The sequence below is a fragment of the Notolabrus celidotus genome, chromosome 6 (genome assembly GCF_009762535.1).
Source record: "Notolabrus celidotus isolate fNotCel1 chromosome 6, fNotCel1.pri, whole genome shotgun sequence".
NCBI classification, from domain to species: Eukaryota; Metazoa; Chordata; class Actinopteri; order Labriformes; family Labridae; genus Notolabrus; species Notolabrus celidotus.
Genome location: NC_048277.1, coordinates 33,928,456 through 33,952,602, shown reverse-complemented (window position 1 = coordinate 33,952,602; position 24,147 = coordinate 33,928,456). Strand labels below are relative to the sequence as shown.

Below are 24,147 nucleotides of genomic sequence, written 5' to 3'. Positions count from 1 at the left end.
GAGAGAGCACTACTCTAAACTTAAATCAGGACTAACGCCTTTATTGTTACTGCTGCCCTTTTTAAAGAGCACAAATCTTTAAATCTAGATGTAGAGGGGAGAAAGAGCAGACACAAGGCTTTGTATGAGTTTGCTCTAAGCTAGAAATTGAAGGGGATGTCTAGTGTTTTGAAATCCAGGCCCTATTTTCTTGTTGTGTTGAGGATCTTAATGACAAATATTTGAGTTATTTGAGAGACAAAGTTTTTAGCACCAGTAGATCGCTGCAACCCAACACGTTGCAGGCCAAAATGTCTGCAGAGTAATGCCTACAGCAGACGCACTCCATCGCAGCAATAATAGTGCTTGTTTTTATGCTCTGACAGGCTTCGGTTGTTATTCAGTTGTGGGACAAAGGATCCCTTCTTCATTCCATTAAAGTAAAATCAGTCGTTCAATTTCAAACTTCTCAGACTCCACCCACAAAATCAGGAAAACTGGAACTGCTCGTTCAGGGCTGCTGATCTTGATCTGTGCGTCTGTTTTTGTGGTTTGGCTAAATCTGATCCAAGACAATATTTGTGTAACACAAAATAACACAAAGTCCAATCTGTGCATCGCTCAGCCAAGTCCCATTAGAACAATGTGATACAGTTAACCCATGTCTCAGGACTTACGCTCTGCCCTCCATCCACAGAGAAAGAGATGTCACCGAGGACAGCGCGTCCAGCCTCGGTGTATTTGACAGTCAGACCCTGGACGTCCATCTGACCCCGGTTGGGCCAGCAGTCGTGGGCGTGTGGGTTGTCAATGACCAGGTCAGGGCCCCCTTTACCCGCAGGTTTCTTTGGCATTGGCTCCTCTGGGGGCAGGTCGATGAACTTGAACACCCGATCCACTGAACGCATCTGAGAGGAGGAGAGAGACGGTGAGGGAAGCTGCAGGTTAGTGGGACTAGCTCTGTTTGAATACAGTTAATTTCTGAGCTGCGTTAGTGAACCACATACCAGTCCGTCCACAGTGATGCTGGTGATGACAGCCCATTGGAAAGTTCCCAGGATGAGCATGGCCAGCGCCACAATGATGCCAACCTCTCCTGGTTTGTCCTCTGCAAAGTGCACACACACACACAGACATACACGCTCATCAGTACGGTCCAATCACAGCTGCTCTCTCTGATGTCAGAACAACACTCAGGTATTTCAGCTCTGTTACCGGCTCTATTGGAAACCAATGAGCTGTGAAATGACCCTTTAATCTGCTCTCAGTATAAACACAGACTATGACGCAGCAACACATGTTTGCATGTCAGCGTGTGTGTACTTGTGTTTCCCATTTCTTTAATCAAACACACACACACGCTTCCTTCTGTACATGACATTTTATCCGGTGGCATTCCAGCAGTGTTTGATCGGCGCTCACAGACAGCGTGTTATGATCCTGATATCTGACTCTGCACACTGTGGAACGCAGATAAGACCGAGGCTTCTTCACCCCATCGGCCCCAAGCACAATAATAAAGTATTTACTGACTAACTGCATGGAATTTCACAATGTTCCTTCCTCCCTCTATTGTGTGCAAACTCCTGCAGCTGCAGCTTTCAAAGGCTGCACACCATTTACAATCAAAGCTTGTGCAGTTTCACCTCATTGGATGATAATCTGTCTTTTTATTTAAAGTGTTTGTTGTTCTTTAAAACATTTCAAATACATCTGAAATAAAACTATGCTTGATGGATCCACCATGCATCCTCTATCAGTCTCCACACAGAGATCTCTTCACTCACGGTTGGTTCCAACAGCGATGAAAGCAGCGGCGGTGAAGAACAGGACAAAGATCATGTCACATCTGAAGAGGAACCATCGCAGCGTGGCCAGGTAGTGGAACCATGCAGCGGTGTGGGTGTTCAGCGCCTTGTGGAAGAGAGTCTCAAAGTAGGTCTGACGCCCAAAAGCTCGAATCGTCCACAAACCCTTCAGGGAAATGATGAGGTGTGAGAAGATGGGGCTACGAGCTGCAGGAGAAGGAGAAGAGATAATCATCATGTTTGTGAGGTTTGAGCACAGCAGGGATTGACACTGCAGATGTGGCAGGATGCAAGAGAGATGAGGTGACAGGAAGCAAAACAAAGCTTATTTTCTGTTGCTGCAGTAGCTCACCCATGGGAAAGAGAACAATATGTCAAATAAATATTGCTGCATAAGTCATGGGCTTTATTGCAGTATGTACAGTAAGTAGCATGCACTTTATGTATACTATTCGTCACATACATCTGAACAATAATTGACCCACTGCTCAGATTAACTTCCTGAAAGCCTCCTCTCTGGGTTGGAGGCATGCCACTTTGGTATCCAGAAGCAAGCACAGCAGTAATTGCACATTGAATGATTGTTCAAAACACCTTGTAAAGTGTTCCATAGAAGAAAAAACTGTATAGAGTACTTTATTAGCTTTTAGTGTGTGAAAGGCATGGATGTCTCTTTGGTGTGTGTATTTTAAAATCTTGCATTTAGCCAATCACACTACACTGCTGAAGCACATTTACAGGAGCTGGGTTTTAAATGAAGAGGAATGAGTCAGTCTCTGTAACTACTGGATGCATTGTGGGATATGTATGCTGGAAAAGTGTCTACTGTTTTTAAAATGTAATATTTTCCTTGAAATAGAATGCATTTTAGGAACATATTTATTTATGGTTTATTTGTTAGGGACAGATATGGTATACATAGGTAAGCTGAGACAGTCATCCCTTGCAAGTATTGTGTTTGTAGTGAATGCTAGTGTGCAACACCCATCCCTAGAAGGGCTTTTGAGAGGATACAATATTAAAACAGCAGTAGTAAAAAGCTATGAAATTAAAAGTTTTCTGTTGAATTTGACATTTTTAACTTTCTAGGTAAGATCAGTATTTTCTACTGACTGGAGAACCAATTTTGGGGTATTTCCCGGTGTCCCCAGGTGTGTAATCCAATCAAAAGTAATATAAAAAAGAAAAGGTATGTTTAGTACAGCATGATACAATAAAACACACATTTGGAAATGACAAAACATGCAAAAAAACTGAGATATCAGTGCAGGTTTGTTGCTGAATTAACAAGGATTTGGTGACTCTCTTAAACCTGGTTAAGTTTAGAGTGATCAGGTAGAGAGTTCCAGGATTTTGCTCCTTTTACAGACAGAGCTGTTTGAGCAAAAGATGTTCTATCGGGGGCGCTGGTGGCCCAGCAGTCTAGCGGTCTAAGCGCCCCACATACAGAGGCTATAGTCCTCGTCGCAGGGGTCGCTGGTTCGATTCCCGGCCGGTCGACCATCTCCTGCATGTCTTCCCCCACTCTCTACTCCCCACATTTCCTGTCTCTCTTCACTGTCCTATCAAATAAAGGCAAAAGGGCCAATAAATAAATAAATAAATAAAATAAAAAAAAGATGTTCTGCAGAATGAAACAGTCACCACTTAAAGCCGCTCCAGTGGATCTGCTGCAGCTCTGTTGTCTCTTTATGTGTTTGCTTAAAGGCAGAGGGGCAAGTCCATTTAAGCATCTGACACACAAGTTAAGCATTTAGACTTACTGAAAAATCTAACACCCCCATCAAGGTTTTGAAAAGTATGGTAGAGGAGGGTTATGCAGAAAGGAAGCAGTGATACAAGTGGTCAATGGCTAGAGACAGGGTGATCATGGCACTGCCAGCCTGCAGAGTGACTCACACTCGGCCCATCCTTCACGAATAATTCAGGAAGTTAATCAGTAATTTCACTGGAACACATCCACTTCTGCTTTGGTTCCCTATCACACTCCCCAGGTGCAGCAAACATGACTCATCTATATTTTGGAATTCTCCCTCCTTAAGTGAAAAAATGTATGGTATGTATTTGTGATGTAAAGGGAACAATGCTTACAAACAGAAGAAGAATGCTGCAGAACATATGAATGACTAATGCACATGACATCCACTGCAGTTTCTCTGACGGGCTGCGAGCGCACCAGGATGGGGTTGAAGGAAATCCCAGCTCGGCTCATTTCTCTGACCCCACCTTGCTCTCAGCAGCTCCGGAAACCTTGCCGTCATCATGAGAGTCACGGTCAGTGAGAGGATCGTTTTCATAGCAGGGACGTCCAAAACACACAGAAGCGTTTTCGTCAGCAGACCAGTGACCTGGTTTCTAATCAACTGGTTGCACGGAGCATACTCTGATCACTCCACGATTACTTTACAGCACTGACAGGGTCTGATGGTGCTGAGTGAAGACGCATTATACGGCACACGTTGTTATAAACTTCTACTTACTTTTCATAACACTGAACTCACTGCTCTTAGATGGAGTCCAGACTCTCAGATATCCTGGATCCTTTCACATTCTGGTGCTCTGAACTGCAGGAACACTATAGTCACGTTTTGAATGACCACCAGTGTAAGCAGACGTTGAGCTTTTCAGCAACACATCACTCATAATAAACCCCCACTCAGGGAGTATAAGAGCACGTTAAAACTATTGTTTCATGAGCAAAAGCTTTTAGACATGACTTCAATCTTTTTGACAGGGAGGCCATACTCTTCGCTGATTGGAGGACAGCATTTGTTATTTCCCCTGCCTCACTTCCTTCAACTGTTCCAGCCCCTGTGAGTCAGCCCCTCCGTCCTCTCCTCTGACCCTGCCTCTGTCACGTTTTTGTTCTTCACTTTGACCTTTGCCCCCTTGGTGCTGAGCCGTCTACTAGCTCTGCATCTGACAGGTAGTTACGGCAGCGGTGGCGTCTGCCCACGTGTTTCCCCTCCCCTGATCACACTCTTGGGTTTTCCTATCATGTTCTCACTTTTACTCCACCTGGATATTTGTCATCGATTAATTTCAATCCTGCCAGTCAAAATTTAGTATATACTGTACATGTGGAAGCAGGTTTTTATATTTAACAGGCCATGATGGATCATACAGTGCATCCGGAAAATATCCATAACCCAAATCAGGTCCAAACAATTGATTTTTACCACAGGTGGACTCCAATCAAAGCAAAGGGTATGAATACTTATGTACATGCAGTATTTGATTGTTTTGGAATAAGGCTAAAACATAACAAAATGCAGAAAAAGTGAAGGGGTGTGAATACTTTCCGGATGCACTGTATGTAGACATTACTTTTGTAAGGTCTCCTAACTCAACATATACTTCTTAAAGGTGACATATCATGCAAAATTGACTTTTTAATGGTTCTCTACCTGAAATATGTGTCCCTGTCTACAAACCCCCCGAGAATGAAAGAAATCCATTCTGCCCCTGTTCTGATTTCTCCACCTTTCTGTAAATGTGTGTGAAACGAGCCGTTTCAGACTTCCGTGTTTTTGTTACGTAACAACAATATCCGGTCTGTCACGGAGTCAGAGCTCGGAGCTTGTTCAGCCCATAGACTGTATAAAATAATACTGAACCCCTCCTCTGTTTTTCATTACCTGCACAAATGTGTGCTAACAAGGAGCTTAGGAGGGAGGCATGCTAGTTGTAGGCTGTCTTAATAAACACAAAGGTCGGTTTTACTCCCCACGTCTGCAGATTTGAAGATCTAGTGGATGATTTTTATTTATCATGGATAAGTGCTAGCACTAATTAGCATAGCCACATAGCTACATGTTCATAGCTGTAGCTGTAGCTGTAGCTGTAGCTGTAGCTGTGTACCAAGACACACGTCGACATACTGACAAATAAAACAACAAGAAACACTAAATCTGTGACCAATCCTTCATAAAAGGTCCTGCTGCCTTTCTGGCAGAGGTCGGTTTTACTCCCCACGTCTGCAGATTTGAAGATCTAGTGGATGATTTTTATTTATCATGGATAAGTGCTAGCGCTAGTTAGCATAGCCACATAGCTACATGTTCGTAGCTGTGTACCAAGACACACGTCTACATACTGACAAATAAAACAACAAGAAACACAAAATCTGTGACCAATCCTTCAGAAAGGTCCTGCTACAGGCGCCTCTCCGTCAGGATCAGATTCTGGATCAGATTCAGAGGGTTGAAGTAACGTGATCTCTGAGCAGCCGTGTATATTCAGCCAACATGTAAACATTAGATCAACGTGCTGGACAGCCGAGGCCACATCCACTTCCTGAGGGGGCGTGGTCAGAGGGAAAACAGAGTGTTCTGAGGAGGACTGAAGAAGAGGACTTTTCAGGCATGCCAAAATCTGATTTCAAAGTGTTTTTTTGAGCATAAACTTTAAAGACATGTTTTGGGGACCTCTTAGACCAATATATATTGATGAAAAAAGCGTGATATGTCACCTTTTAAATCATGCAGCAGCCTGCCTGTAACTTCTATTCATTGCAATGACACAGAGACTCTTTGCACCAGCCCTGTTTCAGTGTAACGTCTCACACTCATATTCCCTCCCCAGCTCTCACCTTCAGCCTCCAGCAGCTTGAGTTGCTGTCCCGTTCTTAAGAAGTACTTTCTGAGGATGACAAAGATGACGGCCAACGGGATGGCAGCAATGAAGATGTAAGGCCGCATGATGGAGACGGTGAAGATGGCACCTGTGACGATCAGTGTCAGCTGGTGGAGGGAAACAAAAGAAATAAGAGAGTACACTTAACTTAAACTGATGAGCACAAACGAGTAAGTCCAAATTTGAAAATTAATAATTACAACATTTGGGGCGCTGGTTTAGCTCAGTGGTTAAATGACAAGCCTTGTGTGCAGAAGCTACAGTCAGTTTACCCCATGTCATTCCTCACTCGCTTGATCCACTGTCCTATCTCTCAATCGGCTGTTTTTTTTAACCATTTCCAACAACTTTCCCATGTAACTCAAGACGCATTGGTCATCCTCACTTTCACATTTATGAAATGCAACTTGAAAAGAACACTCATAGACAGAGCTTTTAACCCTTGATCAATTTAAAGATATATATTTTTGTGGTATTTTCACCTTTATTCATAGGATAGTTGAAGAGAGACAAGAAATGTGGGGAGCAGAGAGCAGGGGGGAGACAACGACAACTACCGCTTCAACTAGGATCATAGACCTTGTACATGGGGTGCACGCCTAAACCGCAAGGCCAACAGCGGCGCCCTTAAACAATTTTACAATGATGACATTTTTAAATAGCCATCAATTTGACATTTTCTGTTTCATTAGTCCTTGACGGGGCGCCGCACAGATTGGACTTTGTGTTATTTTGTGTTACACAAATATTGTCTTGGATCAGGTTTAGCCAAACCACAAAAACAGACGCACAGATCAAGATCAGCAGCCCTGAACGAGCAGTTCCAGTCTTCCTGATTTTGTGGATGGAGTCTGAGAAGTTTGAAATTGAACGACTGATTTTACTTTAATGGAATGAAGGAGGGATCCTCTGTCCCACAACTGAATAACAACCGAAGCCTGTCAGAGCATAAAAACAAGCACTATTATTGCCGCGATGGAGTGCCTCTGCTGTAGGCATTACTCTGCAGACATTTTGGCCTGCAACGTGTTGGGTTGCAGCGATCTACTGGTGCCAAAAACTTTGTCTCTCAAATATCTCAAATATTTGTCATTAAGATCCTCAACACAGCAAGAAAATAGGGCCTGGATTTCAAAACACCAGACATCCCCTTCAATGTCAATCCCCTTCAGCTGATCTGAAGAACTGTGATGCTGCTATTCATACCAATTTACTGATGCAATGCACAACAGCATTTTCATTTAACAGAGCCCAGATTAAACAATACCCAGATTACCTTTAACCTTCCTTTAGTTTGAGAAGGATCTTAAAAGGCTGATAATACCAGCTGCTCCCTTGTGGATCATAGAGAGCTCCAACAAATGGCTGAAGCATGTAATGGCAGCAATTTCTCAATGAACACCAACATGTTCACTTCTGCAATCTCTATCACTGTAGGAGATCTGCTATATATACATAGCTGACGGTGAATACATTCAAATGCTCAGTTTTAAGACCATAAACCAATCATGGTTATCAGTATCATCACTTCAAGCCAATAAAAACATCCTCTGAGCAACATTTATAGGTATTTGAGATTACATTTGTAACAGTGTGTGCAAAGTGATGAACCTCTATTGTACATAATCATATCTTCTGAAGCTGGAAACTCTCATTCATCATTGTTATCTGTGTGTCGGCCTGCAGAGTACCCAAATATTGTGTTTTATGATGTTACTTTTAAAAGACAAGTGTCGTCGACGGCCTCAGTCGAGCTTTATTACTCCATTAAATCTGAGTGTAGTCAGACACTCTCATCTTCCCATGCTGTATTTATTACTTTAGTGTCCTGGCATCAATCGCCTAAGTGAGTGCTCAAGACAGAGGCTTGTAGTGATCACAGGTTCGACTCCCAGCCTCGACCTTTTGCTGCATGTCCTCCTCCTCTCTCTCCTCCCCACATTCCCTGTCTCTCTTTAGCGTTCCTATTTAATTTATGCAGAATTCCCCCAAAAACTTAACTTTAAATTAGTCCTTGAGATGCATGTACAGAAATGTTATTCACATTTTCATCTTTTCCCTGCAGTTTCACACATGTTCCTTTAGTTGTCAGAGGTCTTTCTGGGCTTCTCATTTCTGTTTGCATTTTCCTTACATACGTTAGCCTCGGTTTTACCCTTTTAGCCACTCTTTGAATTACATTTACTGTGTGAGATTGTAGTTTTCTATTTTTTAAAAGGAATAAAATGCAAAGATGATCATTGTACTATGAGGCACGCCAACTGTGGTGCCTTAATGATGGCTGTGTGTGCTGCGCCACATGAAGTTTGTAGAAGTAGCTACGTAAAGCAGCATGATAGTCACTTTTTAATGGGTAAAGTACCTGTATGAGGTCAAACAGGACCAGAGGCAGCATGTCATCGATGGTGGCCATATCCTTTGTAAATCTGTTCATGATCCGACCTGGAAAGAAAATAAGAAATGCACTTTACAGAAGCTGCATGACAACACAAACATAAAAACAACATTTTCAGCTGTTAGTTCATCTAAAGAGAGAAAGCAGAGGAAATCACCCGTCTTCATGGTGTTGAGCACAGCCATGGGGGCTCGTATCACAGCGCTCAGCATCTGTTCGTGCAGTCTTTTGGACACAGTTAGTAACGTGTGCACTAACGGGAGACCCCTGAAGATCCCTAAAGCCAGCACACTCTCTGATGTAGCCACGTAGATGTAGATGATGTAGTAAGCACTGGTGGGTGTGACGATGACTGCTAGATGGACGGGGGTGGAGGAGGCATTGGGGTGCTGCTCGTCGATGTAGTTGGGAGAGGAAGGGTTGGCGCCATCTCTCCAGATCTCACTGGTAGGACAGAGCAGGGATTGAGAATGAAACACTGACTGATTTATGTCAATATAAAGCTGCTTTGTAGAGATAATTTCATCAGGGGGCAATTAAGTAAAACTCATCTTTATTCTCACCTGGTTAGGAATGTTCAGCATAGAAAACCCAACATTTAAAAGCACTGATGTGATGTTTTTACATATTTTGGATGCGTACAACGATCAGTATTTGAATGAATAGTGTATTCATAAAAAAACGTATGGGAGAGGATTAGGGTCACTGGAAAAAAAAGAACTAAAGTGCAATATTTCTTTATTTTATTCTGAGATTAAAGTCAGAATTCTGAATTTTTCCTAGAATTCTGACTTTAATCTCACCCGGGACTTCTACCAGATCCAAGTTCAGTCTATGTCTGATCTGCTATGGTCCGGCTCCGTGCTCTCTCATCAGCCAACACCGACCGGCTGCGTTTTCAGAACGAAACACTAAGCAGGACGGCCGGACAGCTGGAGTCATGTACTGTGTTTTCCCACAGTAATCACTGAATCAAGGATTCTCCTCCTCCTCCTCTCCTCATCCATGTTGTCTTTCTGGTCCTCTTAAAACCTCTGACCTCTGACGGTTTGTTGTTGTAGTTAAGTGAAATACGATCTGGTGATAACACAGAGTGTTTTATTCTGAAAATTAACCGGATGTTTTCATTTTGTTTTGGTGCCTGACTTCCTGTCCCGCTCCATCTGCTCTGTTGAGATTGATGCACCTAACTCAGGCATCCAGCAAAAGAAGAAGCCTTGCGTCTCTGATCCGGAGGGTTTCGACCTGCTATATCAGAGACGCAGAGGGAAAGCAACGGAGCGGATCCAGTGGAAGTTAACACATTGACTAGAATAGAAACAAACACGTGTCCCGTGGAATTTAGCCGTCAGAATGACAGTGGCCCTTATCCTCTTCTGTATGAATGTGATGTGAGAGCTACTAAAAAGCCTCATGTGGAATTGAATGGAATAAGTAATCTAGTTTGAATACATCAACATGTTGCAAATGCAGCAAATGCAGACAGAGCACTGAGACCCTTTCTGTCTCGGCTTCAAGGAGAATGAAAAGTTTCACTTACTCAGTAATGAGGAAAATTCCAATGACTGAACCAGCAACCTGTTGAAGGTGAGAAGAAACATACTTTTAATTCTATCAAAATGGTTAAAAATAAATGTAAAACAGCGATCAGTTTACCTCAATGATAAAGACAAAGAGGATGAAGAGCAGGACGTAGACTAAGCTCTTGTTTGTGGTGATGTAGCGTAGATATGTGCTCCACGAGGTAGTTTCAAAGGCGTTCTCCCGTTCATCTGCAAAGCATTGCTGTGAAGAAACAGATTTGCAGAATGTATTAATTCAACTAAACTTTGATTTAAAATCTGAAACATTTTGTGAGTTTTATGATCTTGAAAATGAAGCAGAAGCTAAAAGTGAGATTCTACCTCCATGTCTTCTTCGTCCACTTCCTCACTGATGTCATAAACGCTGTCCTTGGACAGGCGGCGAGCGTAGATGTCCAGCTCTGATGCCAGGTCGCACTGCGGCGTGATGGACAGCTTCCTCCTGAAGGAGGACTGCATCTGCTCTCTGCGTTCCTGGCCCTGAGTGTGAGTGATGAAAGCCAGGACAGACTGACGCCGCTGCCCGTTGAGGTGCGGCAGCCCGTGATGGTACACGTTCCCCCTCGGGAGAACCTCCTCCACTTGATCGTCCTCAGGTACTACAGAGAATTTCCTATCAGAGAGCTCCCGAACCCCGTCCTCAGTCATCATGGACTGGGGAGCGTTCGCAGTCTGCTGGGAGTTCCCTATGAAGGAGAACTTGCGTGCAGCTGCTAGAGGACTCAGGATGAGGGACTGCTTGCGTTTCTCTGGGTAGCCGTCACCTCCAGGATGACCTTGGGGTCCTGAGACTATTATCGGAGGGTGTGGCTGGCGGAAGGACTGGCGCAGAGGCTCCGGGCCTCGGAAGCCTGCGGTTTCATCGATGGAGACCCTGCGTAGAGTTTCAGTGAGGATGGAGCTGCGGCGTTCTGCGTTGATGTTGTCGTAAGCTTCAAGCCCGAGGAGGAGGGAGCTGAAGTCAGGTCGCTTCGCCTGCAGCTCTAAGAAGGTGCCGTAGAAGTAGCAGTCTCCGTTGTGAAGGAGCAGGATTTTGTCGGCGCGTTTGAGATGCTCCAACTTGCTGGTGACCACAATACGAGTCTTGGAGGACATCAGTTTACAAACGCATCTGTGCAGAGATAAAGAGAATTGAGGCATTGTCATCTACAGCAGGCATGTCCAAAGTACGGCCCGGGGGCCAATCGCGGCCCAAGGTCCATTTATTTATGGCCTCAAGCTTCCATTATATTATAGCAAAGAAATGAATCACATTCTGAATCATCAGCACCGGGAATTCTGAAAGACGGCAATAAAGAAGAAACACAAGAACTCTTGGGACTCTTGAAAATGTTCTTGATGAACACTAAAAGTTCAGAAGACACAAAAGAGGACACAAGACAAGATCAAAATTAGGAAATTGTGCAGAAAAGGGAAACATGTGGTGCATAAAAAATGTTCAAAAATAATTATTTTGTCATGAAATGTTGTCTGCTGGTCAGAAAAGTTTTAAAAACAACATGAAAAAGAAGAGTGAAATAGATATTTCATATATAACCTTTAGGATTCCTAAGTCTCAGTAGGAGCCGCTGGCCCTGATGTATTCTGACAATATCAAATGTGGCCCTCTTTGAAAAAAGCTTGGACACCCCTGATCTACAGTGTCAAAATGTCTAATATCCAAGTTTGTAGGATTTTATCAAAACAATAATTCCCTTTAACTCGCCTTAAAATCATCAACTCTCATGTCCTCAGAAGGTTACAGAACAATGACACAGCCGTTTCTCTCCAGTCCTTGACCGTGAACTTTAACTCTAGCTCCTCCACCCCCCACCTCCTCCACATGAAAGACACTCTGTTTGAATACACACTTCTCAAAGATCTCTTTCTCCGTCACGATGTCCAGGTGGGTGAAAGGTGCATCCAGCAGGTAGAGGTCTGCGTCCTTGTACACAGCCCTGAGGGAGCGAAGAACACACAGTGAGTCACAGAGAGCGAAAAGCACAAGAGAGAGAGAGAGAAGGAACAACAAAGGTGTGAATGAGGAAGTCAAAAACCTGTGGGAATAAATCAATTCAAGTGGGTATTTACAGAAACAGCTGAAGGCATGAAAACCTCTGAGTGGTGGCAAATTGATGCCAGGACACTAAAGCAATAAATACTGCATGGGAAGATGAGAGTGACTGACTACACTTAGATTTAATGGAGTAATAAAGCTCGACTGAGGCCGTCGACGACACTTGTCTTTTAAAAAGTAACATCATAAAACACAATATTTGGGTACTCTGCAGGCCGACACACAGATAACAATGATGAATGAGAGTTTCCAGCTTCAGAAGATATGATTATGTACAATAGAGGTTCATCACTTTGCACACACTGTTACAAATGTAATCTCAAATACCTATAAATGTTGCTCAGAGGATGTTTTTATTGGCTTGAAGTGATGACAATGATAACCATGATTGGTTTATGGTCTTAAAACTGAGCATTTGAATGTATTCACTGTCAGCTATGTTTATATTGCAGACCTCCTACAGTGATAGAGATTGCAGAAGTGAACATGTTGGTGTTCATTGAGAAATTGCTGCCATTACATGCTTCAGCTATTTGTTGGAGCTCTCTATGATCCACAAGGGAGCAGCTGGTATTATCAGCCTTTTAAGATCCTTCTCAAACTAAAGGAAGGTTAAAGGTAATCTGGGTATTTTCTAACCTGTGCAGTTTAAATAAAAATGCTGTTGTGCATTGCATCAGGAAATGGGTACCGATAGTAGCATCACATTTCTTCAGATCAGCTTGTTGCTCTAGGAGCTGTAATGTAAAGGAATAGAGAGAAACTGCAGTTACATTTATCTCCAGACAACAAGATTTCCTTGACAAACACTGTCCTATAACCTTGCAGAACACAGGAGTTGCTTGTCTGCCACTGTTTTAATATATATCCACACATACACGTGTGTGTGTTATTGTTAAAATGATAAGATCGCAATTAATTGTGTTTGATCTCTAGAACTCTACGCTCCCAACATGCAGGCTTGCTAGTTGTACCTAAAATCTCTAAAAGTAGTGTGGGAGGTAGAACCTTCAGTTATCAGGCCCCTCTCCTTTGGAATCATCTACCAGTCAGGGTCCGGGAGGCAGACACCCTCTCCACTTTTAAGAGTAGGCTTAAAACTTTCCTTTTTGATAAAGCTTATAGTTAGAGCTGGATCAGGCTTGGACCAGCTTTTGTCATGCTGCAATAGGCCTAGACTGCCGGGGGAACTGGCACACTGACACACTGGGATCCTAGCTCACCCTCTTCCCCCCAACCCCCTCATCACTTACTTTAACTCTGCCTGTCCCATTAAAGTTACTAACCATAGACCTTTCTGGAGTCCCTGAGCTCCCTTGTCTCGTAGATTCCTCTGAGCTGCCGTAGACGTCCTCCTGCTGTGGATGACCTGGACTCCAGCTGATACGGACGTGCTGGACTCCAGCGGCAACAGCTTCTACGACTCGTCTCATCACTATCACCTCTCTCTCTTACTCCCCTCTATCTGTCTTTCCAGACCCAACTCAGTCGAGGCATGATGGCTGTCTAACATGAGTCTGGTTCTGCCTGAGGTTTCTGCCTGTTAAAAGGAAGTTTTTCCTCACCACTGTAACTAGCTAAATACTGCGATGTGCAATGCTCATAGTGGATTAAGGTGGGGTCAGACTGAGTCTTACCCTGTCTTGAAGTTGGGCCTCTGTCCATAATTTGACATAGAGTGGTCTAGACCTCCTATGTTTGTAAAAGCGTCTTGAGATAACGTTTGTTGTGATTTGGCGCTATACAAATAAAGATTGATTGATTGATTGATTGATCTTAACAGCCCATTTAAAACACCAAAGCTAACCAATAACATAAACCAGCAAGAGACTTTCTCTGTGGGACTATTTTTCAAGAAAATGCCAGACACAGGACACCAGTTTAGCTCAGTTGGTGGAGCAGGTGTTCAATATTTGGGGCTGTGACCTGTGCAACTAGAACTGGCTACAGTCCTCCTCGCATTGGTAGTTGGAATCCCAGTCTTAGATGGAATCCAAGTCACAGTATCCAAAGCACAGCATCCCCCACTCTGTCCCCACATTTCCCATCTTTCTCAAGCTCCTATCAAATAAAAGCTTAAAGCCTAAAAGAAATGTTATAAAAAGATACTTAATAAATGCTTCCCTTTTCCATGTTCCTTATGTGTCTCACACAAGTGCCGGCCAGAGAACTTTCTGTTTTTATGACTCTGAACTCTGAACTCTCTGCCTCTGGATATTTAGACAGCGAGATCTCTGAGTGTTTTTAAATGTAAATTTGAGACTTACATTTTTAATCTGGATTTTTATTTGGAGTAGTTTCTTTTTAGCCCTGGACTGCATTATTACCATTATTACCATTGTTTTAATTTAACATTTTTACAAATACTGATTTTTTTTTTTACCTTATTTATGTTATTTTTTTTCTATTTTTCTAGTATTTATCCAACTTTATTTTATTGAATTTATTGAATTTATTGTAATGATTTTTATTATTTATTTATTTATTTCTAAGTATTTCATATTATTATCCTCTGTCTTGTTTAAGCCTTGTATCATATTACCTATTGTTTTCTGTCTCTTGCACTTTGGGCTGCATGCTTGAATGTATTAAAGGTGCTATAAAAATAAAAATGAGTTGAGTTAAGCACTTCTAAAAGAACACACACCATGATCAGGTGTATCTCTATCAGGGATTATGTCAGAGTAATGACCGTACGTTTCATGCTTCAGTCATTTGTTAATCATATGGAAGTCTAACTCAAATCCCAGACCACCTTTTTCTTCTTTGTAAAACAACACTGTAATAATCACTCATCAGCAGAGGCTCCCTGGTGCTGACAGATAAAAGGACATGAATAAAGCCTACTGAGAGACGCTCAGGTGTAATAGGAAGTACCTGGCCAGGCCGAGGCGAGCCCTTTGACCGCCGCTGAGGGTCACCCCTCCTTCAACAAGGAAAGTCTTGTCTTTCTCCGGCAGCAAGGCAAAATCCTGGAAAGGCAAAGAGGAGTCAGAAAGTCAAACATGAGTGTGCATCATCGTATTTAGTAACACAGTGTAAAGAACTGTGTGATACCAGAGAGGTGAGAACACGTTAAGACACTGAGGACAGTCAAACTTGAGTACATGTCAGCTTGTACTTTCATATGAGGCTCAGGAGGATCACTTCTTTTTTCTATCCTAGATTTACTTCTATAAACATTTTCCACATGTAAGCTATGGCACTAAGATACTTTCTGCTTCTGTCACACACTGCACTGTAAATGCTGAGAGTAAAAGAGGGTGTGAGCTGCTCTCCAGTCGAGCTAAATGTTACAGTTACTGAATCTGGGTCAGTGGTTTGAAGATGTACTGTAAGAACAAACTGTATCTACTCATTCTGATAACTCAGGAATGAAAACACAACATTAATACTGAGCTACGAGGATAAAGAGTGAAGCAGAAGTTCAAAGTGTGGCACATGACCTGCTAGAGAACTTGATACTGAATTTGATATATACAAGCCAGAAGTGTTGTTGTGTCTCCTCTAAGGGGGAGCTGAGTTTTAACTAATGCATGGCTGAACTATGACATGTGTAGTCTACTGTCTTGCAGTGCCATCATTGCACAGTATGAAGGCCTTGCACAATGACCTTGTGCAAAGTTTTCTATATGACGTTAATCATGCATCCTTAAAACTTAGTTTAGAGGCCTGAAAAGGGCTGCAAAGTCCTCGGTCCCTTGGTTTTTTAGAAGAAGAAGGTGATGTTTGGGCAAATGTCTAATGCATATATAATTTTGGGGTCATTGTAACTTGATAATTATCCCAAATGTGTTTCTGGTGAGGGAATTTTGATTGGATTACACACCTGGGGACACCGGAACATACCCCAAAATTGGTACTCCAGTCAACACTGATCTTACCTAGAAAGTTACAAATGTCAAATTCAACCTTAAATTAAGACAACTTTTAATTTCAGAGCTTCAAAAAAGTAGCTTCTAGTGATCCCAACTGCGTCACCAGTGTATTGACAACATACTGATTTGTATCTTAAAGAGCTCATAGTTCCCTATTACCCCTCTAGAATGCTACACTCCCAACATGCAGGCCTGCTCGTCGTACCTAAAGTCTCTAAAAGTAGTATGGGAGGTCGAGCCTTCAGCTATCAGGCACCTCTCCTTTGGAATCATCTCCCAGTCAGGGTCCGGGAGGCAGACACCCTCTCTACTTTTAAGAGTAGGCTTCAAACTTTCCTTTTAGAAAAAGCTTATAGATAGAGCTGGATCAGGCTTGGACCAGCTCTTAGTTATGCTGCTATAGGCTTAGACTGACACACTGGGATCCTATCTTTACTTTAACGCTCCCTGTCCCATTAAAGTTACTAACCATAGACCTTTCTGAGCTCCCTTGTCTCGTAGGTTCCTGTGAGTCCCCGCCATATCCATCCCCCACTATCCCTCTCTCTAACACGGTCTCAGCAGATGTGTGTCTAACATGAGTCTGGTCCTGCTGGAGGTTTCTGCCTGTTAAAGGAAGTTTGTCCTTGCCACTGTAACTTGCTAAATGCTGCAAAGTGCTCTGCTCATGGTGGATTAAGATGAGATCAGACTGAGTCCTGTCTGTAAGATGGGACTGGATCTTATCCTGTCTTGATATTGGGTCTTTGTTAATAATAGAACATAGAGTACGGTGTAGACCTGCTCTGTTTGGAAAGAGTTGTTGTGAATAATTAAATAAAGATTGATTAATTGTTTGATCTGAGAGCTAAACAAAGGTGCCTTTTTTTTTTTACACAACATCACAAAGACAGAGTTGTATGTGAGGCTTCTTAAAGATGCTCACATGTTTGTAGTAAAGGTTCAAACCACACAAAGAGCACAAACCACAGATGTGTCAGGCACATGAAGGATGTTGAGACATAAAGAGCTTCAGATGGTAACTGATCATGAAAACAGACGCCCATACCATCATGATGAAGTGACAGCTCAAGTTTATCATCGTTAAAAGCATCCTACCTTTTTAAAAGCAGCTTCCGCTGTCCTGACAGGAGCGCATAGGGAATCAAGTTAACATGTTGTTTAACAGCTTGTTAAATACGGCAGCACAGTAAAAAGACAGGTTGTGAGTCTCACTGTGAACAAAAAGCACCTGCCGGGCCAGCAGCTCGAGACTGCAGGAGGAAAAGATGAGTTTACAGTGGCAGGACCACCCACGGCAGTCTGTCTGGTGCTTCAGGGGGCAACAATAGTGAGGAATTACTGTTCTGCAGCCCACTAAAGCCCTCGTCTGTGTCTGGAGGAACCTGCTGCAGTGAGTCAGGGTTGCCTTGGGGATTTTTCCTCAATAAGAAAAACCTTGAATGCACTCTCTCTTCGTGTTTTACATCATTTCCAGACTTACAAACTTTCAAGTGTAGAGATCATAAACTTCCTGACAACGTAAATAGAATCCAAAAGTTTGGACACACCTTCTCATTCAATGGTTTTTATTTATTTGAATTATTTTCATCATTGTAGATTAATACTGAAGACATCAACACTATGAAATAATCTGGTTTTGGCCATAATCTGGATTACAACAGTAGTCAAATAGGGCTATCCATTGTGTACTAACCCTACCTCTGAACAACACAACTGATGGTCTCAAACACATTAAGAAGGCAAGTCATTCTACAAATGAACTCTTGACATTAACTCATGTTAATTAGAAACCATTCCAGGAGACCACTTCATGAAGCAGACTGAGAGAATACCAAGAGTGTGCAAAGCTGTCATGAAGGAAAAAGGGGTCTACTTTACAGAATTCTGCTTTGTTTAACACTTTTTTAAAAATTAAATAATTCCATATATGTTCTTTCATAGTTTTGATGTCTCTGGTATTAATCTACAGTGTTTCAAATAATTAGAATAAATACAAACCCTTGAATGAGAAGGTGTTTCCAATGATACGTGATGACACTCCATCGTATATAAGATGTGTTTTCTGCTTAATGCAGGAATTAAAATGTCGTTCTCTGATGTTTTATTGTGTTTATCTTATTTCGTATGAAGTAGAAGACTTTAAGTGTTGTAGTTGTAAAACTGGTCGGGTTCTTGCCTTCTATTTGTATCTTAATGTTTAAAGACGTTTGAGATGACAATAAATTAGGCGACAAAAAGTTCCTTATAAAAATTCCTGTGAAACTGATGATAATCCAACAATAACCTGTACAGATCTGTTTACAAAAGAAGTGTCCGTAATGCAGTTTAAGATCTGAGTAAACAAAGTCAACACTTGACTTACTTTAACGACATTAAATGTTGCTTTTGTGTACATTAATATATGCAAAGCTATTTTTATCATGTGCAATATTCCTTTTTAAGTATTTCTGTGACTACTTACATTGCATTTTTGAATTAATCAATTATTTGTTTGTTTGTTTATGTATTTGTTTGTTTGTTTTGACAGTAAGATCAGAAGAGAGACAGGACAGGTGGTGAGGGGGAGGAGACTCCTCCAAGTAAGCTACATGACGACCCCCTGTATGATATCTGTATTATGACTTTTTCAATAAAACTTTTACTGCAATAACAGATTTATTGCTTTTTTTAGTGCAATATACGTTTTTATTACTTTTTCAATATCATGTCAAATATTACTTTTTAAAACAGTTTATACGAGGTCACATTTCTTTTAGTTTTTTTCAAAGATTTTTTATTATTCTGCATTGTTGTCTGCAGTAAAAATGTTCAATATCCTGTGCTAGATTATATTTCTGAGCAATTTGTCTCACTTTTGTTCTTGTTGGTTTCGTCACTTCTGTTAGTGGTTACTCCTTTTGAAGTTTTAACTGAATTAATCTTGTTGTTTAGTTCTAGTTTTCCTCAGATGTTGCTCTAATAGAGTAATAGAGTTTCTCTGGGTACAGGATTTTCTTTGGGATTTATGTAATTCTGTGAAATTACATCTTCTTATTTTCCACATATATTTCTAGGGAAGCAATTTTGGAACTGAGAAAGATATTGAGCAGTATTCAAATCCTGACTCCTCTTCTTTGCATGCTTTCACACATCTAAGAAGCTAAGCCTTCAGACTTCCCTGTTCTGGTCGAATATTGGTTGTTGTTGTTATTCATTCGATGCTGATTTTACTTCAGATTTTTGTGCAATAGTCTTTGAAAGTTGTACTTAGGACAAAAATAACGTCCACTAGTTTTGAAGAAACAGGAATTCTGCAAATGAAAACTGAGAGGATTCAGAAATGTATGTTTCAAGACATTCAAGATAAAAGCACACTAAAGTTTAAAACTCTAATGCGACTTTTTTAAATACCACATCCTTTGATAAGATCTTTTCTACGATGCCTCACTGTTTGAAGGTGGGACCTTTTTTAACAACCTTTAATATTCAAAGTCTGTCTCAACAAAACTTCAGATCCACACTCAATAAAAGAGCACTGACTTCCTGTCACACTTCTCATTTGCATACTTCTTGTGGCTTCTCTCTCCACACTTCTTTAGTTGATTCAGTTTTCGCCCCAGAGTTTAACGCGTCTCCTCAAAGTCAAATTGAAGAGTTTTATTTTTGCAGCAGCAGACGGAGATGTCAGGCCGCCTCTGTTTGCTGTGACAACATGTTGTGTTTTTGTCAAAACCTGCGAGGGACCGTAAGCGCCACAGGAGATGAGGTGTGGCGGTAAATACTTGTGATGGTGTCCGCCTGTGTTTAGGGTGCTGCAGTCACTTCACTTTCAATAAAACTGATACATATGCAAACATTTCTACATAAGCTTAGGACCAAAGGTGATTGGGTCTTCTCTGTCAGAGCCCTCTCCCCTCTGGACCAACCTCCCTGAGGAGATCAGATCAGCAAACTCTTTATCCTCTTTCAATCTTTTAAAAACACATTTTTATTGAAGTGCTTTAACAGGAGATGATATCTGAGTGTGTAATCCTCTTAATGCTGCTTTTATTCCCTTTTCAGACAGTATCACAGACAGGACCTTATATCTTTTATCTTTTATTTGCTTTAACCTTTTATCTTTGTTGTTTTTTATTCCTCTGACTTTGTTTTATATCCTTTTTATCCTGTTTTATTGACTTGTTTTATCTTTTGTGGTCTTAATCTTTTTATCTTATCATTCCTCATTTGTAGCTCTCACTTTAACTATCTACTGTTGTTTTAAACTTTCAGCCACTGCCCTCCTCACATTTCTCCTTTCTTTTCTTACTTATTCTGTAAAGCAATTTGTAACCCTGTTTCAAAAAGTGCTATCTAAATATATTATTTATTATTGATGTAAGTATATACATAGTTTATTGTTGTTTTGTTATATTTGACAGTAAATTACTCAATGTGTTTATCATATTATTTATTATCATATTATTTATTACTTATTATTATTATTATTATTATTATTTGTTGCTGTTATTATGATTATTATTATTATTATTATTATTATTGTTATTATTATTACAATAATAAAGTTTATTTATTTTTATTTTTTTATTATTAACTATTATTATGATTATAATTGTTCTTAATTATTAATTATCATTTATATTATTATTATGTATTATTATGTATTATTATTACAATTATTACAATTATCAAAAATATTCTTATTATTTTATAATTGTTATTATTATTATTTTTAGTAGCTGTTGATTATTATGTTAGTTTTGTTGTTGTTGTTGTCAATAAAATAACTACTGCAAAGCTGTTGTGGACCCTAGGAAGAATAGCTGTTCCAATATGACAGCTAATGGGGATGCTAATGAACTAAACTAAACTAAACTAAACCTAAGTTTCAAATTTTGAAAGTCAAAAAGTTTCAAACTGGGTCAAACTCTGAAAGAGTGAATATATCTAAACCATGTATATGTGAATGAATGTATGCCATGATATGTGTCTTCGTATATTCTCCATAAATATGATTCACTGAATATATCATAAAGTATGGGAGTATTAAAAAAACATCCAAAGTACTGAGTGCTACATCCCATATTCACATCCTTCTGCTGAACACTTTAAACATATCTGATCGTGTTAACTTGAAACAGTACAGACAGCTCGTCTGTGATGAACCAACCGGCTCATATTCCATCTCAGTGACATAACCAGAGATTTCCATGGCAATAGAGGAGACATTATTCTGCTGAGGGGCCGTCACTCAGCGCTGAGGCTAATGAGAGCACAAGAGTGTGTATGCATGTCAGTGTAAGAGACAGAGAATGTGCAAGCATGTGTGTGTGTGAGTGTGTGTGTGTGTGTGTCGGGGACATAATGGGTTTAAATGTGGACTGGGGAAATCTGAAACTTCTTGATGGCCTCCAAAACAGACAACTCAGCAGAGCGCCGGTCTGATGAGAGAGGCTTTAGGACTTTAGAGAGAAGCTGGCAGAGACGAGTGAACGAGAGGGAGCTGCTGTAGAAGTGTGAAGTCAGGGAGAATAAAGTTCCCTTCTAGAGGTTGTTGTACTTTCTGTTGTATGAATAATTATCTGAACATGCCTGAAAAAGGAAGAGATGAGGGGTGAGCAATAGAAAAAAAGAGAAGGTACCTCCTCCAGCTGGCAGGCCTTGATGACAGAAGTATAGCGGTACTCGTCATAGGTCAGGCCGAACAGGATGTTGTCCCGTATCGTCCCCGGCATGATCCAGGAAGTCTGCGGCGAGAAGGAGATACGTCCGCTGTGTCTGATTTTACCCTCTGATGGTACCAGCTCTCCCAGGATCATCATGAGCAGAGAACTCTGGTGGAAATGAACAAAATGATGCTCACACTTTACGCCTCTGTGATATAGCTTCATTCCTAAAGATTTAAAAATTTGCACCTACCTTCCCAGAGCCGGTGGATCCAGCTACCGCCAGCATCTTGCCCTTCTCCAGGTACAGGCTGATGTTTTTGAGGACAGGTGTGACGTAGAGGTTGGTGAAGAAGAGGCCGGCGTCGCCGTTCAGGTGTCCATTCGCTTTGTTCTCCTGCTTGATCTTCTCAAACAGTTCACCAATGCCCTGCAGAGTTCAAGATAAGAGTCAGAACTGTCTTGTATGAAACATGAATCATAAAAATGCTTAAAGATGTATTTCTTTTCTTTCTTCTTCTGTTGAGGACCTAGGGATGTTCTGTATCCACACACAGTATTTACTGGTAGAATCTTCTGTTAGTACATTTATAAATACCAAGAGAAAAATAAATATTGTCGATACAGAAGACGTGCAACTTCTCCAGTAAATTCTGATGGACAAAAATTCTCAACGAGGAAAAAAAAGCTTGAAATAACATGACAAATTGTTTCATAAGACCTTTTTCTCCACATAAAAGTGAGTTAATTTACTTTATGAATTATTAAACTATAAAAATCAGTGAAAAAACTTTCCATTTTCTTTTCTGTGCAGTAAAATAATTGATAATGACTTCAGTTTATCATCTCTCTCTCTTTATCTCCCTCTATCCCTCTCTCCAACACTGTCTCAGCAGATGTGTGTCTAACATGAGTTTGGTCCTGCTGGAGGTTTCTGCCTGTTAAAGGAAGTTTAAGCCACTGTAACTTGCTAAATGCTGCAAAGTGCTCTGCTCATGATATGGACTAGAAAAAGTCAACTTCTTCCGATACCTGCAAATTAGAGCCTATTTCAATAAGGAGGTTAAACCTTTAGAGAAATCTGATTCTGACCTTGTTGATATCTTTGTATAAAAATTAAGCTGACTCTTGCTGGTGTCACCTCACAATCCAAAAAGTTGTTCATACACATGTATGAGATGCCTGAATAATCCAAATTGAGGCCATTACTGAGTATCAGTATCTTCCCTTGACGCTAATTCCTAATTTGTTCTGTCTTAGTTGTTTCTTACTCAGCGCAAGGAAAATTGCACTGACTTACTTTTGTATTTGTGGCCTTTTTGGTTACTGAACTACCTAAAAAATTTGCCATTTACATTATATATGCATCGTGGATTCAATATGTTTGAAAGGAAAGAGCATTTGGAGTTGTCATTGTGCACTAAAAAGTATTTTCTATGTTGGACTTGTAGCTTGAAATATTTGTAGTATCACATAAAATCGAAGATATGAACAAAGGCAAGGGCACAAGGAAGCTAGTCTCAGTTTTACACTCAAGGATTCAATCCACTAAGACACACACAACAAACAAGGTTAGATTAAAGTGGGAGAAAGAATCTGGACATGTTATTTCTGAGGAGGATTGGCTATATGTATGTTCTGTGCAGTCCACTTCCACCAGCTCAGGTCTTTGGAGGGATTTCTGTTGGCGTAATGTAATGAGGTATTTTGTAACCCCAAAAACAAAATGTATACAAACAGCTGAGGCTGGAAACGGTCTGTGTTGGAGGAAGTGTGGAGAACAGCTGGCAGACCACTTTCACATATTTTGGAATTGCCCAAAAATCAAGTCATATTGGGGGGGGGGGGGGGGGGGGGGGGGTAATTAAGGCATTACAAAACATTTTTGGAGCAGGGATTGACTGCTCATTCTCATCAATTTATCTAGGTAAGATCGCAGCCCACCTCTCAGTTAAGGATAAATACTTGATAAAGATTTTATTAGCAGCCAGCAAAAAGGCCGTGACACGAAAGTGGCTGCAACCCAATCCTCCAACAGAGACTGAGTGGATAGAAATCGTGTCTAGTATTGAAAATATGGAAAGAATGACCTACTCACTAAACCTTAGAGCAGAAAAATGTTTGCATTACTGGGAAAAATGGACTGTGTACGTAGCATTGAGGGA

At 41.0% G+C, this 24,147-nt stretch overlaps 1 protein-coding gene across 1 annotated transcript in view; it reads right to left on the bottom strand.

Moving 5' to 3' along the window:
* Positions 1-24,147, bottom strand: part of cftr (CF transmembrane conductance regulator) — a 54,704-nt gene that overhangs the window by 8,579 nt on the left and 21,978 nt on the right. Inside the window, exons 10-22 of the mRNA XM_034685268.1 lie at positions 22,236-22,412; positions 21,959-22,150; positions 15,334-15,428; positions 12,251-12,337; positions 10,722-11,511; positions 10,474-10,602; positions 10,358-10,395; positions 8,975-9,261; positions 8,785-8,864; positions 6,379-6,529; positions 1,767-1,994; positions 987-1,087; positions 657-887 (exon numbers count right to left, since the gene is read on the bottom strand). Coding sequence (XP_034541159.1) covers positions 657-887; positions 987-1,087; positions 1,767-1,994; positions 6,379-6,529; positions 8,785-8,864; positions 8,975-9,261; positions 10,358-10,395; positions 10,474-10,602; positions 10,722-11,511; positions 12,251-12,337; positions 15,334-15,428; positions 21,959-22,150; positions 22,236-22,412 — 2,586 coding nt within the window. The remainder of the gene's footprint in view (positions 1-656; positions 888-986; positions 1,088-1,766; positions 1,995-6,378; positions 6,530-8,784; positions 8,865-8,974; positions 9,262-10,357; positions 10,396-10,473; positions 10,603-10,721; positions 11,512-12,250; positions 12,338-15,333; positions 15,429-21,958; positions 22,151-22,235; positions 22,413-24,147) is intronic.